Source organism: Populus trichocarpa, chromosome 1, assembly GCF_000002775.5.
Source record: "Populus trichocarpa isolate Nisqually-1 chromosome 1, P.trichocarpa_v4.1, whole genome shotgun sequence".
NCBI lineage: Eukaryota > Viridiplantae > Streptophyta > Magnoliopsida > Malpighiales > Salicaceae > Populus > Populus trichocarpa.
The window spans coordinates 24,924,791-24,949,706 of record NC_037285.2 but is presented as its reverse complement, the minus strand read 5'-3'; the positions used below and the strand labels follow the sequence as shown (position 1 = coordinate 24,949,706).

Here is a 24,916-nt window from a genome sequence, read left to right as displayed (position 1 = left end):
AATGTGTAAGAGATTTTTAGGAAACAAAAAAAATTAAAATTTAAAAGCATAACTAAATAAAACTAAGCAAAAACACAAGGACTAGATTGAGAAATAAATTAGTATAGGGATAAGATCCAGCCAAAAAAATATTACAGGGACAAATCTCACGTTTAACCCACCGAAACTTAAAAAAAGCAATTCTCTACCGGCTGCTTGTATTATTTTACTCTTCTCACGTCTTTTCTTTTTCTAAATTATGATCAAGTCGATTTCACTCTTTAATGAAAGAGAGAAGATAGCTACAGAAATGGCGGGGTGGCATTTTCTTATTGGAAAAAGAAAGTAGAAAAAAAGTGCCTGTACAGACTAAAGTCACTCGACTTGTTGCAGTTGCTTTCTTTCTTCTTCTCTTCTTCCCTTATCCCTCCCACGTTCGTAGTTTCCAACTCTCTGTCATAACTTAATATTTTGCTGCAGTTTCTATCCTTCCTTTTCTTTTTCTTGCTGGACTGTTCTGTGCAGATACATATACGTGTTTGTAAAGCAATCAGTTTAAGAAAATGAAGTCCTGGGGTTGATGATCATGCAGAATTCTTGAAGTGTTTTTTTGGTTCTTTATGGTAATCTTTCTCTTTCTTTCCCTTTCTTGTTTCTTTTACTGCCCAGTATCTAGTTGTTGTGAAATTTTTTTTTTTTTGCTCTAGTGGGTTGGATTTCTTGGAAAAGTCAAGAAGGTAAAAGAGAGTGAGATCTTTGGCTTGATGATCATCAAGTAGACTTGCTGAGGTTCTCGGTTCTTTCTGTTAATAAAGTGGTAATCTTTCTCTTTCTCTGATTTTCTTGTTTCTTTTACTGCCTAGCAAGGAACTTGTTCTTGGAAGGAGTCGAGCTATTGAAGTTCTTGTTTCTTTTGTTGTGTTTTTTTTCCCTGCTTCTGGTTCATAAAACATATTTAAAGTGGTAATCTTTATCTGCTTTTGTTGTTCTTTCTTTACTTTCAAGAACAAGAATTCAGTTCTTGTTTTGTTTGTTCTGTTGGGCTGGTTGGGTTTTACTTAGCATCTCATGCTTTATAAATTGCATATTTTACAACAGACACGAATAGAGAAGAAAACTGATTCCCAATTCAGCCTATGCTTCACTCATCTGTATTTGAATTTTCTTGGTTTTATCACCAACTAAATAGAGGGCCGGCTTGATTTTGCCAGGGTGAAACCATATCTATGGTTAAGGAAGAGTTTTTTTTTTTTTAACAACTTTCTCATTGTCTATGGTTTGATTGCTGCAAAAGTAGAACAAGTAACAAGGAATTGACTGGATTCCTATTTTGCTAAACATAACACTTGGTGGGTGTTGGGTTGTGGGTGGTGTTGTGTGGTGGTTTTAGTTAGTATTTGGTGGATCTGATTTATTTAGTTAGTGAGTTTGGTTCCAGGCTCTGTGAACTTGCGAAGGATTCTTGATTGTTCGAGTCTGTGGTGGGGGGTCCTCTGTTTTTGGTATCTCTGATGTTTTATTTATCGTTGCTCTCATTCGGTGCTAAACATTTTTATGCTTTTCTATGGAGATTTGCACTATCCCGTGATTTTGGTTGATGTGGTGCTGCTTTGGGGATGCTTATGCTGTTTGGATTTTCCGGGTCTTTTGCTCTTTTTCATGTGTCCCACTCAGGTGTTCTTTGCAAAGGTGCTTGGCTGCATTCATGATTGGCTTGGTTTTTCTGTGACCAAGTTTCCTTGCTAGTTTCTCTGAATATACGTGTGTTAAGAAAGTACGTTTGGTTGTTACCTTGGAAGCCTTGTCTTGAAATTTGTCCTGTTGACATCCACTTTTCCTCCTGGCTCCTGGAGTATGTGATTCTGCACTTTATTTGGGTTCTTCCAGTAATCAGGCTAGGTTTTGCTCTCAGCTGGTCTGAAGATTTGTTCATGTCCTACCTTTTGCTTTTTCTTTGTTTGTTTCTGGCATTATCTGTTTGTTTGCTTCTTTAGATAGCAGTCCATTATATTTGTTTCCTTTCTCCATACTGGTCTACTGGTCTCATGGTGCTTTTGTCTAATTCAATCTGGCTTATCAAAAGATAATGATAATTTGCTAGATAAACAGATGAACAGAAAAGGAATAAAGCAAAACTGTGGGCATTGTCTCTTATTTTCTTGTTTTAGAAAGGGAAACGTAAAACATATTTAGCCAAGTCTAATAATTGAATTAAGTTTTATGTGAATGATGGAATTTCCTAGGTTCAAAGTTTTGATTTGGCAAGTAACAAAGAAACCAAACAGGGTGAGCTGTTTTAGCCCCCTTTCTCTCCTTCTCTCCCCTCCTCTTGTTGATGTTTGATGGGTTATGGCAGGTAAGCAAAGACATTTTAAGTTGATCTTTACTACGCATCAGAGATGTCAAATAGAAGGGGGTCTGATCAGCAACCACCGCAGAAGCGGATTCTGCGGACTCAGACTGCTGGTAATCTAGGAGAGTCCATGTTGGATAGTGAGGTGGTGCCTTCTTCTCTGGTTGAGATTGCTCCAATTCTCCGTGTTGCTAATCAAGTTGAGGGAAGCAACCCTAGAGTTGCTTATCTCTGTAAGTTATTAATTATTATTTTTGTTTGGTGCATGTTAGCATGCTCATTTGCGTTTTAAGCATGAATAAAATCATCTCTCATCATTGGAATCCTCTTGTTCGTATAGGATCTTTTATCCAACTGGAGGATTTTCTTTTTGTTTTTCTTCTAATGATTCTGTAGACATATTTGTGAAATAGAAGCTTCAAAATGTGGATGTGTTCAAAGAAGGAAATGAGAACTTCATATTGAATAGAGTTAACAAGTTCCTAGAGTTCTGGCTTTTCAGCATTTCCTTATCCACACACGTATATGTATCTATTTGGTACTAGGTAGATAAGTAGTGTTATTTACTCATATACCGTTTATCATTTTTGAATAGGTCGGTTCTATGCCTTTGAGAAAGCTCACAGACTAGATCCCACATCTAGTGGGCGTGGTGTTCGGCAGTTTAAAACTGCACTTCTACAACGTTTGGAAAGGGTAAACTCTCATTTCACACGCTTATCAGGTCTAATTTTCATTAAGACAGATTTGGCTTAGTATTTTCCTCCTAAGGATAAGAAATGTAATCTTGTGAAGGACAATTCCTTGAGCATGTATGTAATATCAAGACAGATTTCTCTCAACCAAGCACCTTGTAGATTTCTTTTGTCACATGGACTTCAAGTTACAGTTTACAATTCTTGGTTTGCTTTATTTGAAAGTGTTCCTATTGATTCAAAAAGATTTATTAATGTTTCCAGCAGCCATTGTTTGTGGTCTTTCATCTCCATGCCATCCTCCCTAATTTGGAGCCTTCCAACTGCTTTTTAAATTTACACCATTTTGATATTTTGTGGAGGATCCATTTGGAATTACTTGAAATTATATTTATGCTTTTGGTCTAACAGGAAAATGACACCACCATGCAAGGAAAAACGATAAGTGATGCTCGAGAAATGCAGAGATTTTATCTAGATTACTATCAGAAGTATATACAAGCCTTACGAGATGCCGCTGATAAAGCTGATCGGTAAGTTTTTTTGGTACAGACCTGATTTATTGGTAAATTAACTTGCCTTGGATGTACTTTTTTTGATTTCTCATATCAATTTCACCTTCCTAGTTCAGTGCCCAACTTACAAAAGCTTATCAAACTGCTGCTGTCCTATTTGAGGTTTTGAGGGCTGTCAACACGACAGAGGCTGTGAAAGTAGATGATGAGGTTAGGCTGATAATTTTTCCTTATGAGGCATTTAATATCCGTCCATCTTTTTTAGAAAAATATACTTGAATCTGGAAACATTCATTTATTGAATAGTTGTATCATATATTGGAAATTTTGTATAAGGGCTTTCTTCTTTCCTTGTTTTCTATTGTAGGTTTTGGAAGCTCAGACTGAAGTTGAAGAAAAGAACCGAATTTATGTACCCTATAATATTCTTCCTCTTGATCCTGAAAGTGAACATCAAGTTATCATGAGATATCCTGAGGTCAATTCCATCTTCCTTGTCTGAAATCTTTTGTTTTATATTTTTCTGCTACTCTTTTTTGAGTACTGATGAAAACTCTTGGTTGGTTATGTTACAGATTAAAGCTACTGTTATTGCACTTCGAAACACCAGGGGTCTTCCATGGCCAAAGGGGCACAAGAAGAGAGTAAATGAAGACATTTTAGATTGGCTTCAGGCTATGTTTGGCTTTCAGGTGAGTGACTAACTTGGTTGCTTCCTGTTATATCCAAGAGTTCTTTGGTTGGCTGTAATAAAGTGATGATATGTAGAAAGATAATGTGGAAAATCAAAGGGAGCACTTGATTCTGTTGCTTGCGAATGTGCATATACGGCAATTTCCAAAGCCTGATCAGCAACCCAAGGTTGTTTACTTCTCATTTAAGGTTTATTTTCCTTACTTTGGAAATATTCTCATGCATCAATCAACTTTCTGTACGTTTTTTTCTTGTTAGTTGGATGACATGGCCGTGACAGATATTATGAAGAAACTGTTTAAGAACTACAAAAAATGGTGCAAGTATTTAGGACGCAAAAGTAGCCTTTGGTGAGTTTTCCACCTTTAAAATCACATAATTCATTTTCATTATCATCATTATTCTAGAAATGCTGAGTGGGAAATTGAAGTCTTCTTATAACCAGTATGGATTTGGTGCTCTTATTTTTTTCTTCAGTTCACTTACAGGAAGTGCAGAGCACCTCATTCTTATGTTCTCTTTTGTTCTTACTTTCATTTTCATTCCTACCGTTTTCATTAGTTGTGCTGCTATTTTGAATGGTAGGCTGCCGACTATTCAACAAGAAGTGCTACAGAGAAAACTACTCTATATGGGTCTGTATCTTCTTATATGGGGAGAAGCAGCAAACTTGAGATTCATGCCAGAATGCCTTTGCTATATATATCATCATGTATGCAAGAGATTTGGCTTTCAACTTCTTATGATGACACACCTAAATGAAGAATGTTTCAGTATATTTTTCTATTTCATGTTTGATTTTCTTTTTTAAACCTGTCAGACCTAAACAGCTCCCTAAATTTTCCCTGTTAGGCTATTTTTTATTCAGTTTGCAAGCTACTGGATGTGAAGTTGGCAAAAAAAGAAGTTATCCTAGATCACCTATATTTTGTATAATAACCAGGTTCTCTCAAGAACAGTCTTAATATTTGCTTGGAATGCTGATTGTGTTGCTGAGATAAGAAGCAATAAATAGGTTTCAAGGATTTGACTTGTTTAGAGATTACAAGCGTACATCCATAGATGAGGGATGTGTCAGAATAGGCAGTACAATCTTCTTATTATACTTTCGTTGGAAATCCTATTTACATGTGAAGAAGAATGTAGAATGTTTGCATGCAATGTATTTATCTATTTATTTCCTGCAGTGTTACTTAAAAGATTAATCTTTTAGACAGTTTCTTCAGTTTAGGAAATATTCTCATTGGCAAATCATGAGAAGCTGGAAGAGTTATAATCAGAAAATAATGTACTTTTCAAGACTTGTATAGACTACAGATAAGTAGATAATGAAGGGAGAAGAAACTTATTAATTTGTTGCTTTGTTCTCTGTTTTTGAGTTTTGGGGAAGCTGGAAGGTGCTAGATAGAGATACCTATTCAATGCATTTTTTATGTGACTATAAGAGTTCTTCAATTTGCAGTTAATTGAAGTAACAAATATTAATCAAAAAGGGATTTCTTCTTTCGGGTATTCATGTAGTAAAAGTAATAAAAAAACATTGTAAGGCTCAACAACATGACAAGTAGACTGAGTAGATAGCAAATTTTCATGATTTGATGTGCATTTGGAGACAAACAGTATGTCTCATTGATTTGTGAATAAATTTTGATTCTTTATACTTGATTTTTCTTTTATGAGTTTTGAGTTTCTTTTTGAATAGTGGAATATTTAAAGGTTAAGGATGCTTTGACTTATTGAACTCAATATTTATAGATGGCATTTGAACTGTATGGAATGTTGGCTGGGAGTGTCAGTCCAATGACGGGTGAGCATATAAAGCCAGCCTATGGTGGTGAAAATGAGGCTTTTCTAAGGAAAGTAGTAAAACCTATATATGACACGATAGCAAGGGAAGCAAAAATGAGCAAAGATGGAAGTTCAAAGCATTCTCAATGGAGAAACTATGATGATTTGAATGAATACTTTTGGTATAATGCTTTATTCTCTTGCTCAGGCTTTCCAATCTGTGAATGCTGTAAGCTGTAAATTGTGAGCTGGTTTGGAATTGTAGGTCAGCTGATTGTTTCCGATTAGGATGGCCTATGCGTGCTGATGCTGATTTTTTTTGCCCCTCTGCATTGGGGCTTCGAGCTGAAAAAGATGAGGTAGGCTATAATTTTGGGCCTATGTTTTTTGTTTGTTTGCCTTTCTTCATCTCCCCTGCTTTCAATTCATGACTGCAGTAAATACTGTGGGATTAGCTCTGCAATTTGGTAACCCATATTCCTTCTTCATGTTAGCACTTTACAATTAAAGATGGTGAAATGATCCATATGTTTGGCCACCATTTAAACCTTTAGGGCTTGAGCCTTGCCTAATGTGCGTTTCAACACAATGCCTCTAGCTTCAATTTCAGGGCTTGGTATGTGGTGCACACCCATGAGTAATGTTTCGTCTAATACTTGAAATCTGCAACACTTGAACATGCTTTACATATTATCCATTACCAACACCGAGAGATGCAGTTTGCATATTGGTAGCAATTTCATCTGACTTGGCGTCATTCCTAGACACGATTGTGCAAAAGGCAAATTGTAATGATTTAACAACCATCTATGCCGCGTGTGCCTCCGAGATGTTTTCCCTTTCTTTATCCTTCATGATGGGGGAGGTCACAGCTGGCAAACCTCATTGGTAAGGCTATGATGGAGAGACAGTGGGCTAAATAAGCTTCAGAATATCCAATTTGGCTCTTCTTCTTCTTCTATTTTTTTTGTTGAAAGCTCCCGCATCTTTTAGGAGCATGATTTGCATCTCTGGTCTAGCCTCTGAGAGGAGTAACATGGATGAGAGATCAGGAATGCGAAGAACAGTAGAGTATGTGTCTCTGAGTGCTGACACCCATTTATGACATATATCCTTGGATGGACAGATTTTTGAAGTTATATTTACTCTTTGATTCCTTTCTCTCTCTTCTAAAATTACATATACCGCACTTGTTGAACTATATTCTAGGTTCTAAGCACTTAATTACTGATTAGCTCAATTCATTGGATATACCGCATTCTTTCACTTCAAAAAGTCAATCCTTGGCAGCATTCTGAAAGTGGAGCATATTTGTATTGAATTTGTGATTCAAAGAAATTATCTCTTACAAATTAAAACTTTGCAAACATAATGACTATTGCCATGTCAGAAAAATTTTGGTCCTGATATATAACTTCTCTATTTCTGATTATCAGGTTAAGAAACCAGTTACAGGGGATCGATGGATTGGAAAAGTTAATTTTGTTGAAATAAGATCATTTTGGCATATTTTCAGAAGTTTTGATAGAATGTGGAGCTTCTTTATTCTGTGTTTACAGGTAAACCTCTCTGCTTTTTGGCTGTTATATAATGAATATTTTTAGAATTTTCTTTTCTGATGATATATTGAACAAATGATTTTTTTTGGCATGTTCCCTTCAATTAAGGCGATGATCATCATTGCTTGGAATGGATCAGGAAAGTTGAGTTCTATATTTGAGGGTGACGTTTTCAAGAAAGTTTTGAGCATCTTCATCACTTCTACGATACTAAATTTTGGACAAGGTAGAGAAAAAAGTTCTCTTAAAGACTTTGTGTTCGAGCATTGCTCATTATTTTGTTGAGCTTACAGACCTTTTCATTTATCTCATGTCCAATTAGTTACAGAAACAGAGGCATTGGTGCCAATTGAGCTAGAAGCTCATTGGCATGTCCAGTTAGTTTTAAGTATAGCTTATATATCACCATTCACCAATTCTAATTCTCTTTGGAAGATGTCACACTACCCCAATTTGAAATACCAGATTGATGAATAGCACGAGTTACACAGAATATTTAATACGACTGCATACTGGTTGAAGGTTTGACAGTTTTCCGTGAAAGTTCAATTGGTCATTTGATTCCAATTTGGATGGCACAGTTAAAATTTTGAGTAAGTTTCTTAGAGGTGAATGTGATGATCTAGACATTTATATAGAAGCTTGTCTTGCAGAGTTGTGAACTCGCACTTTCCTCGTATCCATATTGTGGAAACCTCCTTTTTGAAACCTCTGTTTTTTCTGATGAAAACACAAAACTAAAAATCATATAAGCAAAATATTAAATACAGGTTGAAAAGAGTTATAATGATGTTTAGAAAGAAGAATAAAAATGAAAGCCAGTAACAGAGTTTTTCCCAACTCTTTCTGTCCTTAAATGATAAGCCATCTAGACCATGTTGACGGTATGTGCCTTAATTTTGCGAATTCCAAGAATTTAAGCATCTGGTGTTACTAGTCAATACATAGCCTTTTTTATTAAAGATTATAGCTTATAATTCCATGGTAATCAGAAAACACTGCTACATTCTGTACCATGCACTTATGCATTTATCAATACAAATTGATGATTCTATTTTATTTTCAGCTGTCATTGATATCATTCTGATGTGGAAGGCAAGGAAGACTATGCCATTTTACGTGAAAATAAGATATGTTTTAAAGGTTCTTTCAGCTGCAGCATGGGTCATAATTCTACCGGTAACTTATGCGTATAGTTGGAAAAATCCTCCTGGACTTGGACAGACCATTAAGAAATGGTTTGGCAGTAGTCCAAGTTCGCCTTCTTTGTTCATCATGGCTATCCTAATTTACTTGTCTCCAAATATCCTCTCTGTGTTATTGTTTGTGTTCCCATTAATTCGGAGGGTTCTTGAACGTTCAAACAATAAGATTGTGTTGTTCCTGATGTGGTGGTCACAGGTATGCAAAATCTTGCTTTAAAACTTCCTTGATAATTGCATTCTATGGAAGTTTTACATATACGAACATACCTGCAACCTCTCGCATGTAATCTGATTTCTTGCAGCCTCGGCTTTATGTTGGAAGGGGAATGCATGAGAGTTCTGTTTCACTGATCAAGTAAGTGTTAATATCTGGACTTGTGGATGCTTGTGGCTTCCATGACTACTGAGTTATTATCTCCTCTTACTGGAACTTTTATTTGCTTTAATTCTCTAGGTACACCATGTTTTGGGTTCTCCTACTAGTGTCAAAATTAGCATTCAGTTTTTTCGTAGAGGTAAATCTCTTGCTCATTATACTCTTTTCCATCCTACTTAATGAACGTTAAATCAACCTCCTTAAGCAAGTGAATCTAGGTTGCCATTTTCACCAGCAACAGCATCGAATGTTGAAGTTAATGCAACATTAGTATTTTCATCTATTGTGTACTTAATAATTTCTTTCTTAAAAAACAAAGCTAAAGCAAAAGAAAAGAAGTCTTGCCTGGACTTAATGAATTGATGAAAACCAATAATTGCTTCACATTTAATGAAGGAGTTTAATGATGGTTGTTTTAAACCTCAATATTACCTAAAAAATAGATCAGAGTTGAAGAAGAAAAATGTAATCCAGTTTGATTTTGTGTTTGGGGGCCTTTTTAGCGTTTTTTTTTAGGTTTTTAGGGGTTGTGAGGGTGTTTAAAAAACAAAAATGAGATGTTTTGTTTTTTGGTTAAAATGGGTAACAAAATGGGATTTTTTGACAAATTTAGGCATGCCTTGATTTTTCGGCCACCATTGTGGTGGCCGGAATCTTAAAGACAGATGACATGTTGTCTGATTTTTTTTTAAAAAAAACTTGTCGTCCAGCCTTTAAAAAGATAAAAAAAATATAAGGCCCAAGTGTGTGGGCCTAAGCGACCCAGATGAGCTGGGCCACCAGGCTCGTGTGCCTGGGCTCTTTTGGCAGGTTTTTTTTATATTTTTTTTCAATTATTTTTATTCTTTGTTTAGGTGCAAGAAAAAATTAAGAAAAAAAATTATTAGACCTGGTTGAGTCCTTGGCATGGATTGCAGATTCAATGGGTTAATTCATAACATCTAGAGCTTTTTTTTTAATGCATTTTCCCTTATTTTTTTTTTTAAATACATTTTAAGTATTTGTTATCATTGAATTTTTTTTATTTAACTTAAAATAAAAAATGCAATTACATCTTTTTTCATCGCTTAGCTTAAAAAATTATGCCTAATTGATATTATGTTTTGATTTGGGTTCTAAATTTTGTCCGTTAATTCAAGTTGACCGAGGTCAATACAATGTGATATTTTTTAAAATTTTAGCTTCGATTCTTTTATAACTTTTCAATTTACTTTCATATTTAATCCAATTTGTGGTCAATTAAGACCCTACTAAAGCTTAACCGGGAAGAGAATAAAGGAAGGAAAAAAAGAGACAGATTATCCAACCAAGTTAACTCATTATGGTCATGTCTATTACTTGGGTTGTAAATTTCACGTGTTAATCCTAGTCAATATAGTGTATTGTCGTCTTTTCATTTCAATGCCTCATTTTTTTTTCCCGATTTAATCCTTTGATAGTTTTTTATTTCACATTTAAGTTAGGGTTAGACAAGACTAAAATGACTGCGATGTTACTTTTTTTAAACCAAATCACAATTTGAACGAGGCAGCCAATTCATTGTTGGCCCGTTTGGTCAAACAAGCCACACTTTTTTTTTCCTTCTATTTATTAACTTTTATGGTGGTCGATTAACTTGGTCTAATACACATCGGGTTTTTAATCCCCATTTCAAATATTTCATCGCACGCAGACAAAAATAACAACATTCATATTTTTTTTTTTGCAATTATAGGCTTTTTATCCTACCCGCAACGAAGTCTATTTGACAAAAAATGGAAAGAGATAAGAACGAATTTTGGGAGGCAAGTAATGGGTTTCTACAAACAAACCTTCTTTTTTGCAGATTAAGCCACTTGTTGGTCCAACAAAAGCTGTCATGAAGGCTCGCATACATGACTACCAGTGGCATGAGTTTTTTCCTCAAGGTAATAGCATGAGTGAAATACATTCTTCTTAGTTCTTGTATGATGAAAATGTTTTATAATGCCATCATTATCTGTTTGCAGCCAAGAGTAATATTGGTGTCGTGATTTCTTTGTGGGCTCCTGTTGTTCTTGTACGTTTGTTCCATTGGCATCTCTCTGCAATTGTTTTTTAACTGTCAAGCTTACTGTTTGATCTAAGTGATTCCTTTTTAGGTCTATTTTATGGATACTCAGATTTGGTATGCCATCTACTCAACTATATTTGGAGGCATATATGGCGCGTTTCGCCGTCTTGGAGAGGTTGGTAAAGATAGCTTTGCTCTATAGATCGTATTTATATTTGAACTTTTGGCTGTATGCCTATGTCCAAGTATGTGCAGCAAATTATTTCTTGATCATGAAGGCAAGGATTGTTTGATACCCATTTAAAGCATATTGATGGGATCTTATCTCTAATAGGTTGTTTGGAACGAATTCTCTACTGCAATTGAATTCAATTATAGTGTTTGATTTGATTTCTATTGATAAATAATTTGAATTCACATGTTTGGAAAATATAAAACTCAATTCATTTTATTTTCTATATTACTCATTACCTTTATTTTATTTCTTCAAATGTCTTTAAAAATAAGAGGGCTAGATGAGTATTTTGAGAAAGTTAGTTTTAATATTAAATTTCTCTACTTTGAAATTGTGAATCAGAGGGGTTGGTCTCTGATTTACTTTTGTAGTATTTTTAGAGATTAATTTGTATTTGAAATTCAATTCTTAACACTCAAAAGGATTCCAAACCTAAAATTTCATTAAAACCTCTGAATTTAATTAAATTCAGAGGGTTCCAAACATGCTGCAAATGTTGTTTGTTTGAAAATTTGACTCAAAGAAAATATATAGGCACTCATGGATCGGTAGATAAATTGATTCACTGGTATTTAAACCGATATTAGGAATGCTTAATAGTTTATTAGCCTACACAACTAAACAAAAGGTATTTTGACTTCTATAGCTATCACTGCATGGTTATGTTAACAAGTGAGCTGAGAGAAGTCACTTTCTCATTCATCCAAATGATTGAAAATCACCTAAAAAAAGCTTCAAATTGATGCCTTAAAACCCAAATGCACTTTGAAAAGCATTTCTCAAAAGCACCCGACGTGCAATACCAAATGGTGCCTTAATCCCATGGGTGTTTAGTCAGTTCACTATGAAGAAAAGGTGTTGGAAACATTTGTTTAGCATATATGAAAAATACTCTTTGATCATACTTTTTAGTAAAATTCCATAATTATTGTTTCTGTTTCATTTGCAGATTCGTACATTAGGAATGTTGAGGTCTCGATTCGAATCATTACCAGGTGCCTTTAATGCCTGCTTGATTCCTCCTGAAAAGGTTGAGACTATCAAGAAGAGAGGACTGAATGCTATTTTCTCTCGTAGAAATACTGGGATTGTAGGTGCTAGAGACCCACATCTTCAATGTCTTTCGCCATTTTATTATCTGAAATGCCCATCTTAGAGTCTTAACCAATTGGCTTGTTAGTTCAGACCGAATCCAACAAAGAGAAGGAGGAAGCAAGGTTTGCACAAATGTGGAATAAAATAATCACTAGCTTCTGGGAGGAGGATTTGATAGATAATAGGTATCGTAAGGACTTGCAAGTGGAATATTTTGCTGCCTTCTTAGAATTAGGGTGAATGTTATTATAGATTCTAATAACTGTCAAATCTGCAGGGAAATGAATTTGATGCTTGTTCCCTATTGGGCTGATCGTGACCTAGACCTCATTCAATGGCCTCCATTTTTGCTTGCTAGCAAGGTTTATTTGTTCCTGAATTATTTTAGTTTTCTAGCCTCACTCAGACGAATAAATCTAACCTACATACCATACAGATCCCAATAGCATTGGATATGGCAAAAGACAGCAATCGAAATGACCGTGAACTGAAAAATAGGTTGGCTTCAGACAATTATATGCACTGTGCAGTTCGTGAGTGCTATGCTTCTTTTAAAAGTATCATCAATTTTTTGGTTCAAGGAGATGGGGAAAAACAGTGAGTTCAATGCTATGTATATTATTAGTCAAAATTGGAAGGAGGACTTGTGTTTTTCAGTCAAGATAAATTTGGTTATCATCTTAACTGTTTGCTATGTTCAGGGTTATAGAAGATATCTTCGCCAGAGTTGATGAATATATAGAAAAGGACACCCTGATACAAGAATTAAATATGAGTGCCCTACCAATTCTCAATGAACAATTTGTGAAGCTAATTGACTTTTTGGTATCATTTTCTGACAAAAACTGGTGTGTATATCTGTTGGGTCAAGCTATACCCCTCCTAACTGAAACAGTATATATTACAGATAATCAATAACAAAGAAGACAAGAATCGTGTTGTCATCCTCTTGCTTGACATGCTAGAGGTCGTGACCAGGGACATACTGGAGGATGATATTCCTAGGTATATTATTTGAATGCAACTGTTTCTTCTATACATTGTTAACTTTTGTATAATTGTGCTATGCATTTATTATTTCCGGCTGTAGTTTGATGGATTCAAACCATGGTGGATCTTATGGAAATGATGAGGGAATGACACCAATTGATCAGCAACATACGTTTCTCGGCAAACTCGGGTTTCCAGTTCCAGAGACAGAAGATTGGAAAGAAAGAGTAAGCCCCTTTTGCTAGTATGTCCACCATGTGGCTGCTCTTGTTTTCTCTAGTTTTTAGCTTGTAAATATCACTCAGGTTCATTTGACCTAATTCCTTTCTTCCATTTTCAATTTGGCAAGTCAACTATAGTAGCGTGTTATTATTGTCTGAATGGTTTCTCACTCTTTCTTCTAGAGCCGCCTTTCTTTTCCTCTCTCTTTCTATGACTACGCGACACAATTGGAGATGACATTCTAATCTCATGTGTATAATTTGATATTTCCAATAGATCAGAAGGCTTCATCTATTGCTTACTGTGAAGGAGTCTGCTATGGATGTTCCATCTAACTTGGAAGCTAGAAGGCGCATTTCTTTCTTCTCCAATTCATTGTTCATGGAAATGCCTAGTGCACCTAAAGTTCGAAATATGCTTTCGTTCACGTAAGCTGTCTTCACATCCATCTTCTTTACAGCATAAATTAAACTTCTGTTTTCATGATCGCATATACATTAGCAATGTCAAATGCAAAGTTTTAGCTAGACTTGGATTGGCACCGTGATTACCTGAATCTTCTTCTTCTCTTTCCCCTCTTTATTTAATTTTTTTTTATGAACTTTGTACCTACCACTGATATGAAACCCAACCTTGCCTGGTGGGTTGACCCAGTGACCTGCCGACCCAGGTCTTGGTCTGGGCTGGGTTTCCTTTTGGACCAGCTATGTAGCTGACCTGATGGGTCAATCCATGACCCGACAAACTTGGGTGAGACTTGTGGAATTTTTTTTTGATTCAAAACAAAGTCATCTGTAACCTTTGTTTTTTAAATTGTTTCGAAACAATGACGTTTAAGACAAAAAAAAATTAAAATGTCTTTTTGCTTTTGACTTGGGTTTCCTTGGCCTGGCTGGGTCTCTTAACTATGGTACCTGCTGTGAAACCTGAAGCACTATAGAGCCAAGTTTTACCATTGCCGTATTGTTCTTTGCATTATTGCACGGTTGCTTGCAGATGACTGTTACTACTTGCATGTGTAATGTGATACATTTTTCTTCTGTTTTAGTGTCCTAACTCCTTATTACCGCGAAGAGGTTAATTACTCTATAAATCTTCTGGAAAAGCAAAATGATGATGGTGTTTCTATCCTTTTTTACTTGCAAAAGATCTTTCCAGGTTAACATCATCCATTCTTTTTCCTAATCTTATTTCCTTTTCAACTGATTGTCCTTGGTAAAATTTTGTACAGAAAAATAATATATTTTATCATGTATTTATGATTCAACACAGATGAATGGAAAAACTTCCTCGAGCGGGTCGGATGTAACAGCGAGGAAGAACTCCGTGCAAATGATGTATTGGAGGAAGAACTCCGTTTGTGGGCATCATATAGAAGCCAAACATTAACAAAAACAGGTAGGAACCTCTCTCCTGCCACCCTGACCTGCAGCATTTGTGTATCTTTTTGAGAAATCATAGAGCAGAATTCTTATTTTGACAATATATTGACAATAAGCATTCTATGCTTTTCTGCTTGATATCTTTGACAAATAAGTACGAGGAATGATGTATTACCGAAAAGCTTTGGAACTTCAAGCATTCCTTGATATGGCAAATGATGAAGGTACCTGGCCAAAGCTTGATTGTAAATGTCAGATTATGTCATCCCTTTTACATTGAATCAAATCCTATTTAATGTTGCTTGTATCAGAACTAATGAGGGGCTACAAGGCTGCTGAATTAAATAGTGAGGGACCATCCAAGAGTGATAACTCAACTTGGCAACAATGTCAAGCAATAGCTGACTTGAAATTTACATATGTCGTGTCATGCCAAGAATATGGCAAGCACAAACGTGCAGGTCATCCTCTTGCCAAAGACATTTTGAGGCTCATGACAACGTAGGTTTCCCAATTTTTCTTTGCCTATTTTCTGACACTATCCTTTTGACTTCTTTTGGCATTTGTGAGGAACTGGTTGTATCATTTCATTGTTTTCCTGGAGGCAGATATCCATCACTTCGCGTGGCTTATATTGACGAAGTTGAAGAAACTGGAAAAGATAAATCCAAAAAGATGGTTGAGAAGGTTTATTATTCAACTCTCGTGAAAGTTGCTCCTCCAACCAAACCTATTGATTCTTCCGAGCCAATTCAAAATCTAGACCAGGTACCAGTCTTAGTGTGTTTTACAGCTTGTTCAGATTTTATAATATTCAGGAATCTAATTTAATTTAATTGTTTGAGAAAGTTACTGCTGGCTTTATTCTTAAATGAAATAATGCATGAAATGCTTGATAGACATTTGATTTACTGTCACACTATTATCTATTGATTAAGTATTCACTGTATGCTAAACTCTATGATCAAGGAAGAAAACGGAAAAATGTTTGATGCAGTGTCAGTGAGGCAAGTAATGTTTTCAAATCCATGCACTGTTCTTTGCAATTGATTTATTGAACATGATTGTCTAATATAACATAGTAAGGGGAAAGGATTACTACATCCTCATAAGTCCTGTCTTATTCTATTCATCAAGTATTATTGTGAACTTTAATCGGTTGAAGTCATTTAAGCTGCTTCTGTTTTCAGAAGGTTTGATGTAAAAGTTTATTGAAAAGGACTATTAATACATGGGGATTTTTACGATTTCTTCTCCTCTCACCCCCACCCCAAACACTTGAAGACTAAACCTACTATGACATGCATTTTGAGTGTCATCGATAAGAAAACTCATATAACTGGTGTATGTGTGTCCATGAACATTTGTGGCGTGGAGTGTGAGAATCATGCGATTCTTCTTTACTTAACTGAAGGCATTTTATTATTATTAGCATGATTCCTGCAATTACTCTGTTGAATTTCATTCTGCAGGTAATTTATCGGATAAAACTTCCAGGGCCAGCAATGTTAGGTGAGGGAAAGCCAGAAAATCAGAACCATGCCATTATTTTCACTCGCGGGGAAGCCTTGCAAACAATAGACATGAACCAGGTACTCCATTCAGTGAAAAGCAAATAGATTATGGAAAAGTCAATCTGTAGAGAAACTCAACTGATACGTATCCATGCGATAGGATAACTACATGGAAGAAGCCTTCAAAGTGAGGAACTTGCTTCAAGAATTTCTTAAAAAGCATGACGGTGTGAGATATCCGACAATTCTTGGGCTTAGGGAGCACATATTCACTGGCAGGTACTGTGCTGTTTTTTCTTGGAAAATGAACTATAGTAGCTGTGCTGCTGCAATATTAAGATTCAATTTCTGCATTCACTAAAGGTTTTGGTTGATCTGTGCAGTGTTTCATCTCTAGCATGGTTTATGTCAAATCAGGAGACTAGTTTTGTGACTATTGGTCAGAGATTGTTGGCTAGCCCTTTGAAGTAAGATTCCAGCTTCAATTCAGAAAATCTCATGTTTATGGTTTATATACTAATTAAATTAATGGACAATATCATGTCAATGCAGCAAAAGAACTTTATCCGTGTATTGACCACTGTATGGTTTGCAGTTTGAAGGAAGTACCTGAAACACCCTATTATTAACTCCCAAACATATATATTGCTAGAGCTATAATAGGTTTTTTTTATTTTTTTTTAATTTTTGGTGGGAGATTGGGTTGGATATGGTGCAGTCTTTGTGCTTTGTTAACACAGCGATGATTGGGCTCTAAATTTTCAGGCTGGCAGATATCTGCTGCTAGCATGTGTTTATATATGTGCCACATTTTTAATTTCATCTGTAAAAGAGAGGGCAATAGCATTCTGGTGTTACACTCTCTCTTTTCATTACTTTACATACATAACTATTAGTCTTGTATGTATGACTTTTGCTGTCTGTTTTGTTTCTTAGCTTTATAATTAATGATATCTGTTCCTCATCCAGAGTACGGTTCCATTATGGTCACCCGGATGTTTTTGATAGACTATTTCACTTGACGAGAGGGGGTGTCAGCAAAGCTTCTAAAGTCATCAATTTAAGCGAGGACATATTTGCAGGCATTGTGATATTTTATGTACTTTACACTGATGAGTATATGTTTTTTTTGGCTTTGCAACCCATTATTTTCTTTTTTCAATTGTCATCAGGTTTCAATTCTACATTACGTGAAGGCAATGTTACTCATCATGAATATATCCAAGTTGGTAAAGGGAGGGATGTGGGCCTTAACCAGATATCTATGTTCGAGGCAAAGATAGCCAATGGGAATGGTGAGCAGACATTGAGTCGCGACATATATAGGCTTGGACATCGATTTGATTTTTTCCGAATGTTGTCATGCTACTTCACCACAATTGGTTTCTATTTTAGTACTATGGTATGTCTGAAATGCACATTCTTTCGCACTTGGTATATGCATTACCATTCTCTATACTAATCCAAAAGTCCCTGATTCTTCTTTGGCAGTTAACTGTACTCACTGTCTATGTGTTTCTATATGGCCGCCTATATCTCGTTCTCAGTGGACTCGAAAAAGGCTTAAGTACTCAGCGAGCTATTAGAGACAACAAGGCTCTTCAAGTAGCTCTTGCTTCTCAGTCTTTTGTGCAAATTGGATTTTTGATGGCTTTGCCTATGATGATGGAAATTGGTCTGGAGAAAGGATTTCGTAATGCATTAAGTGATTTCATATTGATGCAGTTACAATTGGCCCCTGTATTTTTCACATTTTCTCTTGGAACAAAGACTCACTATTATGGAAGGACATTGCTGCATGGAGGTTCAGCATACAGAGCTACTGGCCGTGGCTTCGTAGTGTTCCATGCTAAGTTTGCTGATAACTACAGGTTGTATTCTCGCAGCCATTTCGTCAAAGGGATTGAATTGATGATTCTGCTTCTTGTATTCCATATATTTGGGCGTTCATACAGAGGTGTAGTTGCATATGTTTTAATCACTATATCAATGTGGTTCATGGTGGGGACATGGCTTTTTGCTCCTTTCCTTTTCAATCCATCAGGGTTTGAGTGGCAAAAGATTCTTGATGACTATACAGATTGGAATAAGTGGATAAATAACCGTGGAGGGATTGGTGTTCATCCAGATAAAAGTTGGGAATCCTGGTGGGAAAAGGAGCAGGAGCATCTCCGCTTTTCTGGGAAGCGAGGCATCATTGTGGAGATACTGTTGTCACTGCGCTTTTTCATCTTTCAGTATGGCCTTGTGTACCATCTCAGTATTGTTGACAAGACCAAAAGTTTTCTGGTATACTGTTTATCATCATTTTTCTTCTTCATGTCTCTGTGTGTTCGATATAATTATGATGTTTAAGAAGAAAGAATTAAAATTATTCTGAACTTAAATTTCCTCTGGCTTACAGGTTTATGGTGTTTCATGGATTGTGATCATTCTAGTATTGTTTTTAATGAAGGTTAGTCACAAAGATCTTCAGCCTGCTATTATGCATCTCAGAATAGCTTTTTATTATTATTATTATGATTATTATTATTATTATGTCCTTTTTCTCACTTGGATCATTTTCCTATGGTACCTGTCTGCGCAAATCCTCCGCCTTGAATATCTGCAGTGTTAGAACCAAATATCCTGATGCTAATCGTATTTGCACGTCATAAGTTGTTCAGTTGATTGTAAAGTTGGTTTGCTGGACGTTAGTTATTCAAAGATTTTGTTTTTCTATTTACTGCACCCCAATTTTACTGGCTCTGTTTAGGGCTTCACATTTAACTATAAAATTAAGCAAATTAAATTCCCCGAGCTGGCTAGTACTGATAATTCTGTTGAATTATTTTACAGGCTGTAGCTGTAGGAAGAAGACAGCTCAGTGCAAACTTCCAACTCTTGTTTCGGCTCATTAAGGGTCTCATATTCATAACTTTTATTTCCGTATTCATCACCTTGATAGCACTCCCTCACATGACAATACGGGATGTTATAGTCTGCATTCTTGCATTCTTGCCTTCTGGATGGGGACTGCTGCTGGTTAGTAAATCATGGTGCCTTGTAAGAAATCGCTTTAGTTGGATACTGTTCTGAAAAAGATACTTATTTTTCACAGCTTTTTTTGGTCGATCATTTTATTACAGATTGCACAGGCCTGCAAGCCACTTATACAGCACGCTGGCTTTTGGGGATCGGTCCGGACACTTGCTCGTGGTTATGAAATAGTCATGGGTTTGCTTCTATTCACACCCGTTGCATTCTTGGCTTGGTTCCCATTTGTTTCCGAGTTCCAAACTCGAATGCTGTTCAACCAAGCTTTCAGTCGAGGTCTTCAGATCTCCCGTATTCTTGGTGGGCCGAGAAAAGACCGCACTTCTAGAAACAAGGAGTAATGCATCTCTAAGATCTCATCAGCGGACGTGTATCTACATCTCCATACTACTTGCATGATCACATCTAAGAGAAAATATGCTACATTTCAAATAGGTCTTGTCTAGAATTTCTACTGTAGATCAGAAATGGTTGTTAAATATTAACACGCAGTATGTATCAGTGTGGCTAGATACCAAGACAGTACAGAATTATGCCTAATAGTGTTTTGTGTCTTGTTCGTAGGGTCTTTTGGAGCTGATAGAGCTTTCATGAGTTGTAAAAGTGTTATATTTGTTCTGTCAAAAGTTGTAAATCCTACCACGAAGATTATTGAAACATAATGTGAATTGCATTTGTTAAATTTCGTTACCAAATCTACTCTTCAACTATTACATTGCAATGGTCAACATAGGTTGAGGGACAGATGGCACATATGAGATCCACTGCTCTAGATAAGGGCTGGCGTGAAGGTCCTGGAGGATGAGAAGTGTATTGATGCATTCGTCATGGAAGTCGTACCTGGTAATAGTGTAATTTAAACTGGCATCAGCGGACTGTGGGATGGATATTTTTATTTTACATGGTTTTTGTGTATCTTTGGATTATAAGCCACAAAATGTAAATCATCGTTCGAAGCCAGAAAATAAGGAAAAAAACAATCAAATAAAATAAATATCAAGCCAAATATGTAAAGGGTTAATAAAGATAAGCACAGAACAATCCAAGCACATCAACAAAAAAGCTGAGGCGGAGAAAAAAAAACAGCAGCATCTAGTTTTCAAGCATGATCTAGAGCTTCCTGTTGGCTTCTCTTCAACACTCAGACGGAGTTGTGCAATGTAGGTCAGTACCATAATCGCAATCTAGACAATAGTAGACCCAGCTGGTCTGAGAAACTTCTTTCCTGCAGACATCACAGGTGAAGACTAGGCCCTCCTTGTCCAGAAAATTAGTGGAATACGAAAGAGTAAGTGGGTGATTGTGGTCTACATGCTTCATGGTTTTGGGCAAGAAAGCACACCCAACATGGAGGTTGAATTGGCAAGTAGCGCAATGATAAGCAAAAGAAGTACCATAATCACCACAAGCATTACAAGTGAACTTGGAATCATCACCAGGAGGGGAAGAAAGAAGGACAAGTAAATGTTGAGGGTGAGAGGTGTGTTCGAGCTCTCGCGGCAATTCAAAGCAGGACTTGTGAAGGAAGAAATCGCATGTGGACTTTGTGCACTTGTAAGCAGAACCTGAAAGGTCTAGCTCACAACCTGAACAAATACTTTCCTCTTCTTCTTTCACATCAACCGGACGTAATGGATGTGAATGGCTGAAATGCTTCACACATGGACGCAGAGAATTCTTGCGACCGATCAATGGTTTTGCTGCCATTATATCTCCTCTTTTCTGAAGGTTACCTTCTGATGATCCATCATTCACAAACCTATGTATATATGGTAGTTGGAGGAGAGTAAGCAAGTTATTTTTTTCTCGGTTTACTTTGTTGATCTCTAGGCAAACATTTAAGATCCCTTTAATGGATGCACCTTTTTTTAATTTCCAAGTCTTCTTTTTTCCTTTTCCTTTTAGGTCTGCCACCATTTCAAGCCAAGCAATTTGAGGCTCAAACATTAGTTTATAATAACTTGTAAGTTCTTAGCTGGCTTTCATTTTTCTTTGAGTTGACTCCCCTGAAATTGAGCTTGCACCTTTACTGTAGACACGCTCCTTCAAGAATATCTGACCAAAACTTAATGCATGCAAGATCATGAAATCTTGGAATACTGCCATTATTTTTCAAAAGAAAAATGTATTGATCTGCAATCCAGCTTTTTTGCTTGTAAAGGAAGTAAGATTGATGCAATCCCATCTCTCTCTCTCTCTCTCTCTCTTCATATCAGAACAAATAGAATGTATTAAATCCAGTAATTTCGTAAGGGCCGATAAAAACATGTTTGCCCTCTCTACATAATTAATTGTGGAGAACTGTTTCCAGATATAATTAAATTTGCATAAATTCATACTGTATTATATTTTAATTTAAAAATCTATTAAGTGATTTTTAAAATGATTTAACTCTTCAGCAACACCAATATATCACCTTTTCACTTAGTATTGAATATCAAGAAATTTATATGGCGCCAGCAAAGCAAAAAGAAAAGGAGAAAGAGAAAAGAGAGCAAAGATTGACAAATGAGAGAATAAAGAGAGCGTAATCGATCAGAAATGAAGTTAATTCCTATACATCACCGACCAAGAAAGGAATCAAAACACTTAGGCTTAGGCAAAGAAAATATAAAGAATTTTACTTAGACTCTCTAAGTAGAGGAAAGTATCAAATATTATTCTCCAGTGGACACGCATATGTTTCATTCAAGTTTCTCTTAGTGTATAAACTATATAGTTGTGCTATGCTTTAGGTCAAATATTTTTTTTTAATGTAAAAAAGTATTAAAGTGTTGTTAATGATTTTCTTATATATAAAAAAATTAAATCATATGAAAATTAATCATATTAACTTGATAGGTTCTAAGACAAATTAGATGATTATTAAAAATATAGTTTGATTAAGAAATTCACGACGATATCTTTTCTTTAATATTGAAACAATAAAGATTTTAATGTAAAGAAATATTAAGGTGTTGTTAATGGTTTTCTTGTAAAAAAAAATTAAATTATATGAGAATTAACCCTATTGACTTGACGGGTTCTAAGATAATCTGGATAATTATTAAAAATATAGTTTGACTAAGAAATTCACGTTGATATTTTTTTTTTTAATATTGAAACAATAAAGTATTGGATTAACTCAGGTCACCCGTGATAACTTGCCAAATTTGCGACCCGATCTATGAGATCATGATAATCCCATATAGAGAAAAACTAAAACAAATTATGAAATCCAGTTCCTAATTAACCAAATGTTGAAGCATGTAATTGAAAAAAAAAAAACAACGCGAGTCAACCCGAGTTAACCTGCCAAAATCCATAACTTGGGTCTGAGACCAAGATAACTGCATAGAAAATAAATCAAAATAAATTAGGAATCCTAATTTCCAAACAACTCAATGTTGAAGGTTGGAATTGAAAAAAAATCAATTAAAAAAAAACACGAAAGAACGACTTGAGTCAACTTGGGTTAACAAGCGAAACTCATGAGACTGGAATAACTTCATATAAAGTAAGTGAAAAAATGATCCAAGTCAACCCCGGTTAACCTGCCAAATCCGCAACCCATATTATGAGACTGAGATAACCCTATATAAAGTAAATTGAAATACATTATAAAGCCTAATTCCAAATAAACTCGTTCTTGAAAAAAAATTGAAAAAAAAAATCAATATAGAAAAAGGATACAATAAAAGAGCTCAGTCTAAATGGGTCATGGGTCTACCCCGTTAACTTGCAAAACTTGTGATTCGGGTCATGAGATCGGGATAACCTCTTAGAAAGCAAACCAAAACAAATCATAAAGCCTACTTTTTAGTCAATAAAATGTTGAAGGATGAAATTAAAAAAAAAATCAATAAAAAACAAAGAAAAAAATCGAGTCAATCCACCAAACTCGTGACAAGGGTTATGAGAATGAAATAACCACATGGAAAACAAACTGCAACAAATTATAAAGGCTGATTTTTAATAAATTAAATGTTAAATGATAAATTTTTTTAAAAAATATAAATTAAAAAAATGTTATTTATTTAATCAAATAATTATTTGTGTCAATAAAAGGTAAAACAAATTGTTAACAAAAACAAATTAAAAGGTAAAAAAAATCATCAATAAAAGTAAATTGAATAAAATTATAAAATTAATTATTAAACAATTCAATATTAACAATATTAAATAGCAAAGTTAAAAATTTTAAAAATAAAATAAAACCTGAATGAACCCGCTAAATCGGTGACATTGAGCACAGCATTGCCATAGCGCCGTCGAAAGTTTAATACTGCATTCCTTCACTATCTAAAACTGCATCAAGTCAGGGTTGGTTGTGCATATGTGTATCACAGAAGAAAGGATTAGTCTTTTCGTGTTCCTGATCTTAGAGTTTGTTCAAAGACTCTGTTGCTGATGCTCTGCATGTCTACTGGCTGGGATGGCTGCCTCATACTCTGTTTAGGATTTGAATGTCATTCGTAAGGAGGTGTGTTTCTTAATTTTGTGGTGGTAAAGCTTCAAGCATCGCAGCAACCATGCTGCCTCTTGTAAACACGTATATTGATTTATCCTTGTTTTGAAAAGCTTTGTTGTCTTTCTTTGTTTCACTTCTCTCTGATCATCTTCGACGAATCATCTCCTATGCTCAAGTTATAAATTGATGCTACGTTAATGTCAAGGTGTTGGTTGGTACTTCAAATGAGTTTCAGAAGGGTACAGGGTCAGCATGCTCATGCACCTTGTACCACTATAACTGTACTTGACATGAATCTGATCTTCCACCGTTCCTCTTCTTTCCCGTTGAGTCCCCGTAAACACACGACAGTTTTCTCAAGGGATGGGAAAATTGAAGCAGTTTAGTGGCCGAGAGAGGTGGCGGTGGATCCAGATCCCAGCTAAGGCAATAAGGAAAGCTCGTGTTCACAGAGAGATGAATTCTGGTGCATGCCGGATTCTTTTCCAGTAGTTCTTTGCTTGCATGTTTTGAATAGTCAGGTTGGAAATATGGTATTGTGAATTTGTAAATGTTGACTGAATTCTGTTGATTTGATCTCTTATTGCTTTTCATCAATAAATAAATAATAACGTACAGAAGGAAGAAGACATTGCCATCTGTGGCATTGATCTTGGCAGTGCATTTTGATGTGGGGAACGGTACTGCTTGAATGCTTTAACAAGCACACCTGGTTATATATATTGCTCCTATGGCTTCTACTGCAAGATTCAGGTTACAGCAGTATTTTCATATCTGCATCCTTTCCAAAAACCTGC

General features: G+C 35.6%; 2 protein-coding genes across 4 annotated transcripts; one reads left to right on the top strand and one right to left on the bottom strand.

Moving 5' to 3' along the window:
- Positions 1 to 269: 269 nt before the first annotated feature.
- On the top strand, positions 270 to 20,364 carry LOC18094994 (callose synthase 2). Of its 3 annotated transcripts, none has more exons than XM_052454748.1 (43): positions 270 to 602; positions 714 to 796; positions 2,336 to 2,565; positions 2,928 to 3,028; positions 3,439 to 3,560; positions 3,659 to 3,752; positions 3,910 to 4,020; positions 4,118 to 4,234; positions 4,311 to 4,403; positions 4,494 to 4,585; positions 4,821 to 4,947; positions 5,991 to 6,205; positions 6,289 to 6,382; positions 7,460 to 7,582; positions 7,691 to 7,808; positions 8,649 to 8,983; positions 9,090 to 9,142; positions 9,242 to 9,302; positions 10,989 to 11,070; positions 11,152 to 11,201; positions 11,284 to 11,370; positions 12,380 to 12,520; positions 12,616 to 12,710; positions 12,803 to 12,887; positions 12,962 to 13,122; positions 13,227 to 13,350; positions 13,433 to 13,530; positions 13,616 to 13,742; positions 14,014 to 14,165; positions 14,786 to 14,895; positions 15,010 to 15,135; positions 15,275 to 15,343; positions 15,431 to 15,620; positions 15,728 to 15,887; positions 16,592 to 16,711; positions 16,794 to 16,912; positions 17,017 to 17,100; positions 17,603 to 17,715; positions 17,806 to 18,035; positions 18,125 to 18,922; positions 19,038 to 19,088; positions 19,472 to 19,657; positions 19,762 to 20,364. In XM_052454748.1, exons 3-43 carry the CDS (start codon positions 2,379 to 2,381, stop codon positions 20,008 to 20,010), a joined length of 5,850 nt encoding a protein of 1,949 aa, XP_052310708.1. In that variant the 5' UTR covers positions 270 to 602; positions 714 to 796; positions 2,336 to 2,378; the 3' UTR covers positions 20,011 to 20,364. The 3 variants fall into 3 exon arrangements, with proteins under 3 accessions (XP_052310708.1, XP_052310699.1, XP_024442400.2); XM_052454739.1 differs by having other exon boundaries at positions 709 to 796; XM_024586632.2 differs by having other exon boundaries at positions 687 to 796.
- A 270-nt stretch (positions 20,365 to 20,634) lies between these two features.
- Positions 20,635 to 21,742, bottom strand: LOC18094993 (uncharacterized). The gene has a single exon (XM_006369404.3). The coding sequence runs from the start codon at positions 21,614 to 21,616 to the stop codon at positions 20,804 to 20,806; it is 813 nt and encodes a 270-aa protein (XP_006369466.2). The 5' UTR covers positions 21,617 to 21,742; the 3' UTR covers positions 20,635 to 20,803.
- Between the last annotated feature and the right edge of the window lie 3,174 nt (positions 21,743 to 24,916).

Bases quoted from the DNA above. Each gene is read 5' to 3' on its own strand.
- LOC18094994 (XM_052454748.1), top strand. From the start codon at position 2,379: ATGTCAAATAGAAGGGGGTCTGATCAGCAACCACCGCAGAAGCGGATT. The intron at 9,303-10,988 runs GTAAATCTCTTG...TCTTTTTTGCAG, and splicing joins CATTCAGTTTTTTCGTAGAG to ATTAAGCCACTTGTTGGTCC. The intron at 19,089-19,471 runs GTTAGTCACAAA...ATTATTTTACAG, and splicing joins TAGTATTGTTTTTAATGAAG to GCTGTAGCTGTAGGAAGAAG.
- LOC18094993 (XM_006369404.3), bottom strand. From the start codon at position 21,616: ATGTTTGAGCCTCAAATTGCTTGGCTTGAAATGGTGGCAGACCTAAAA.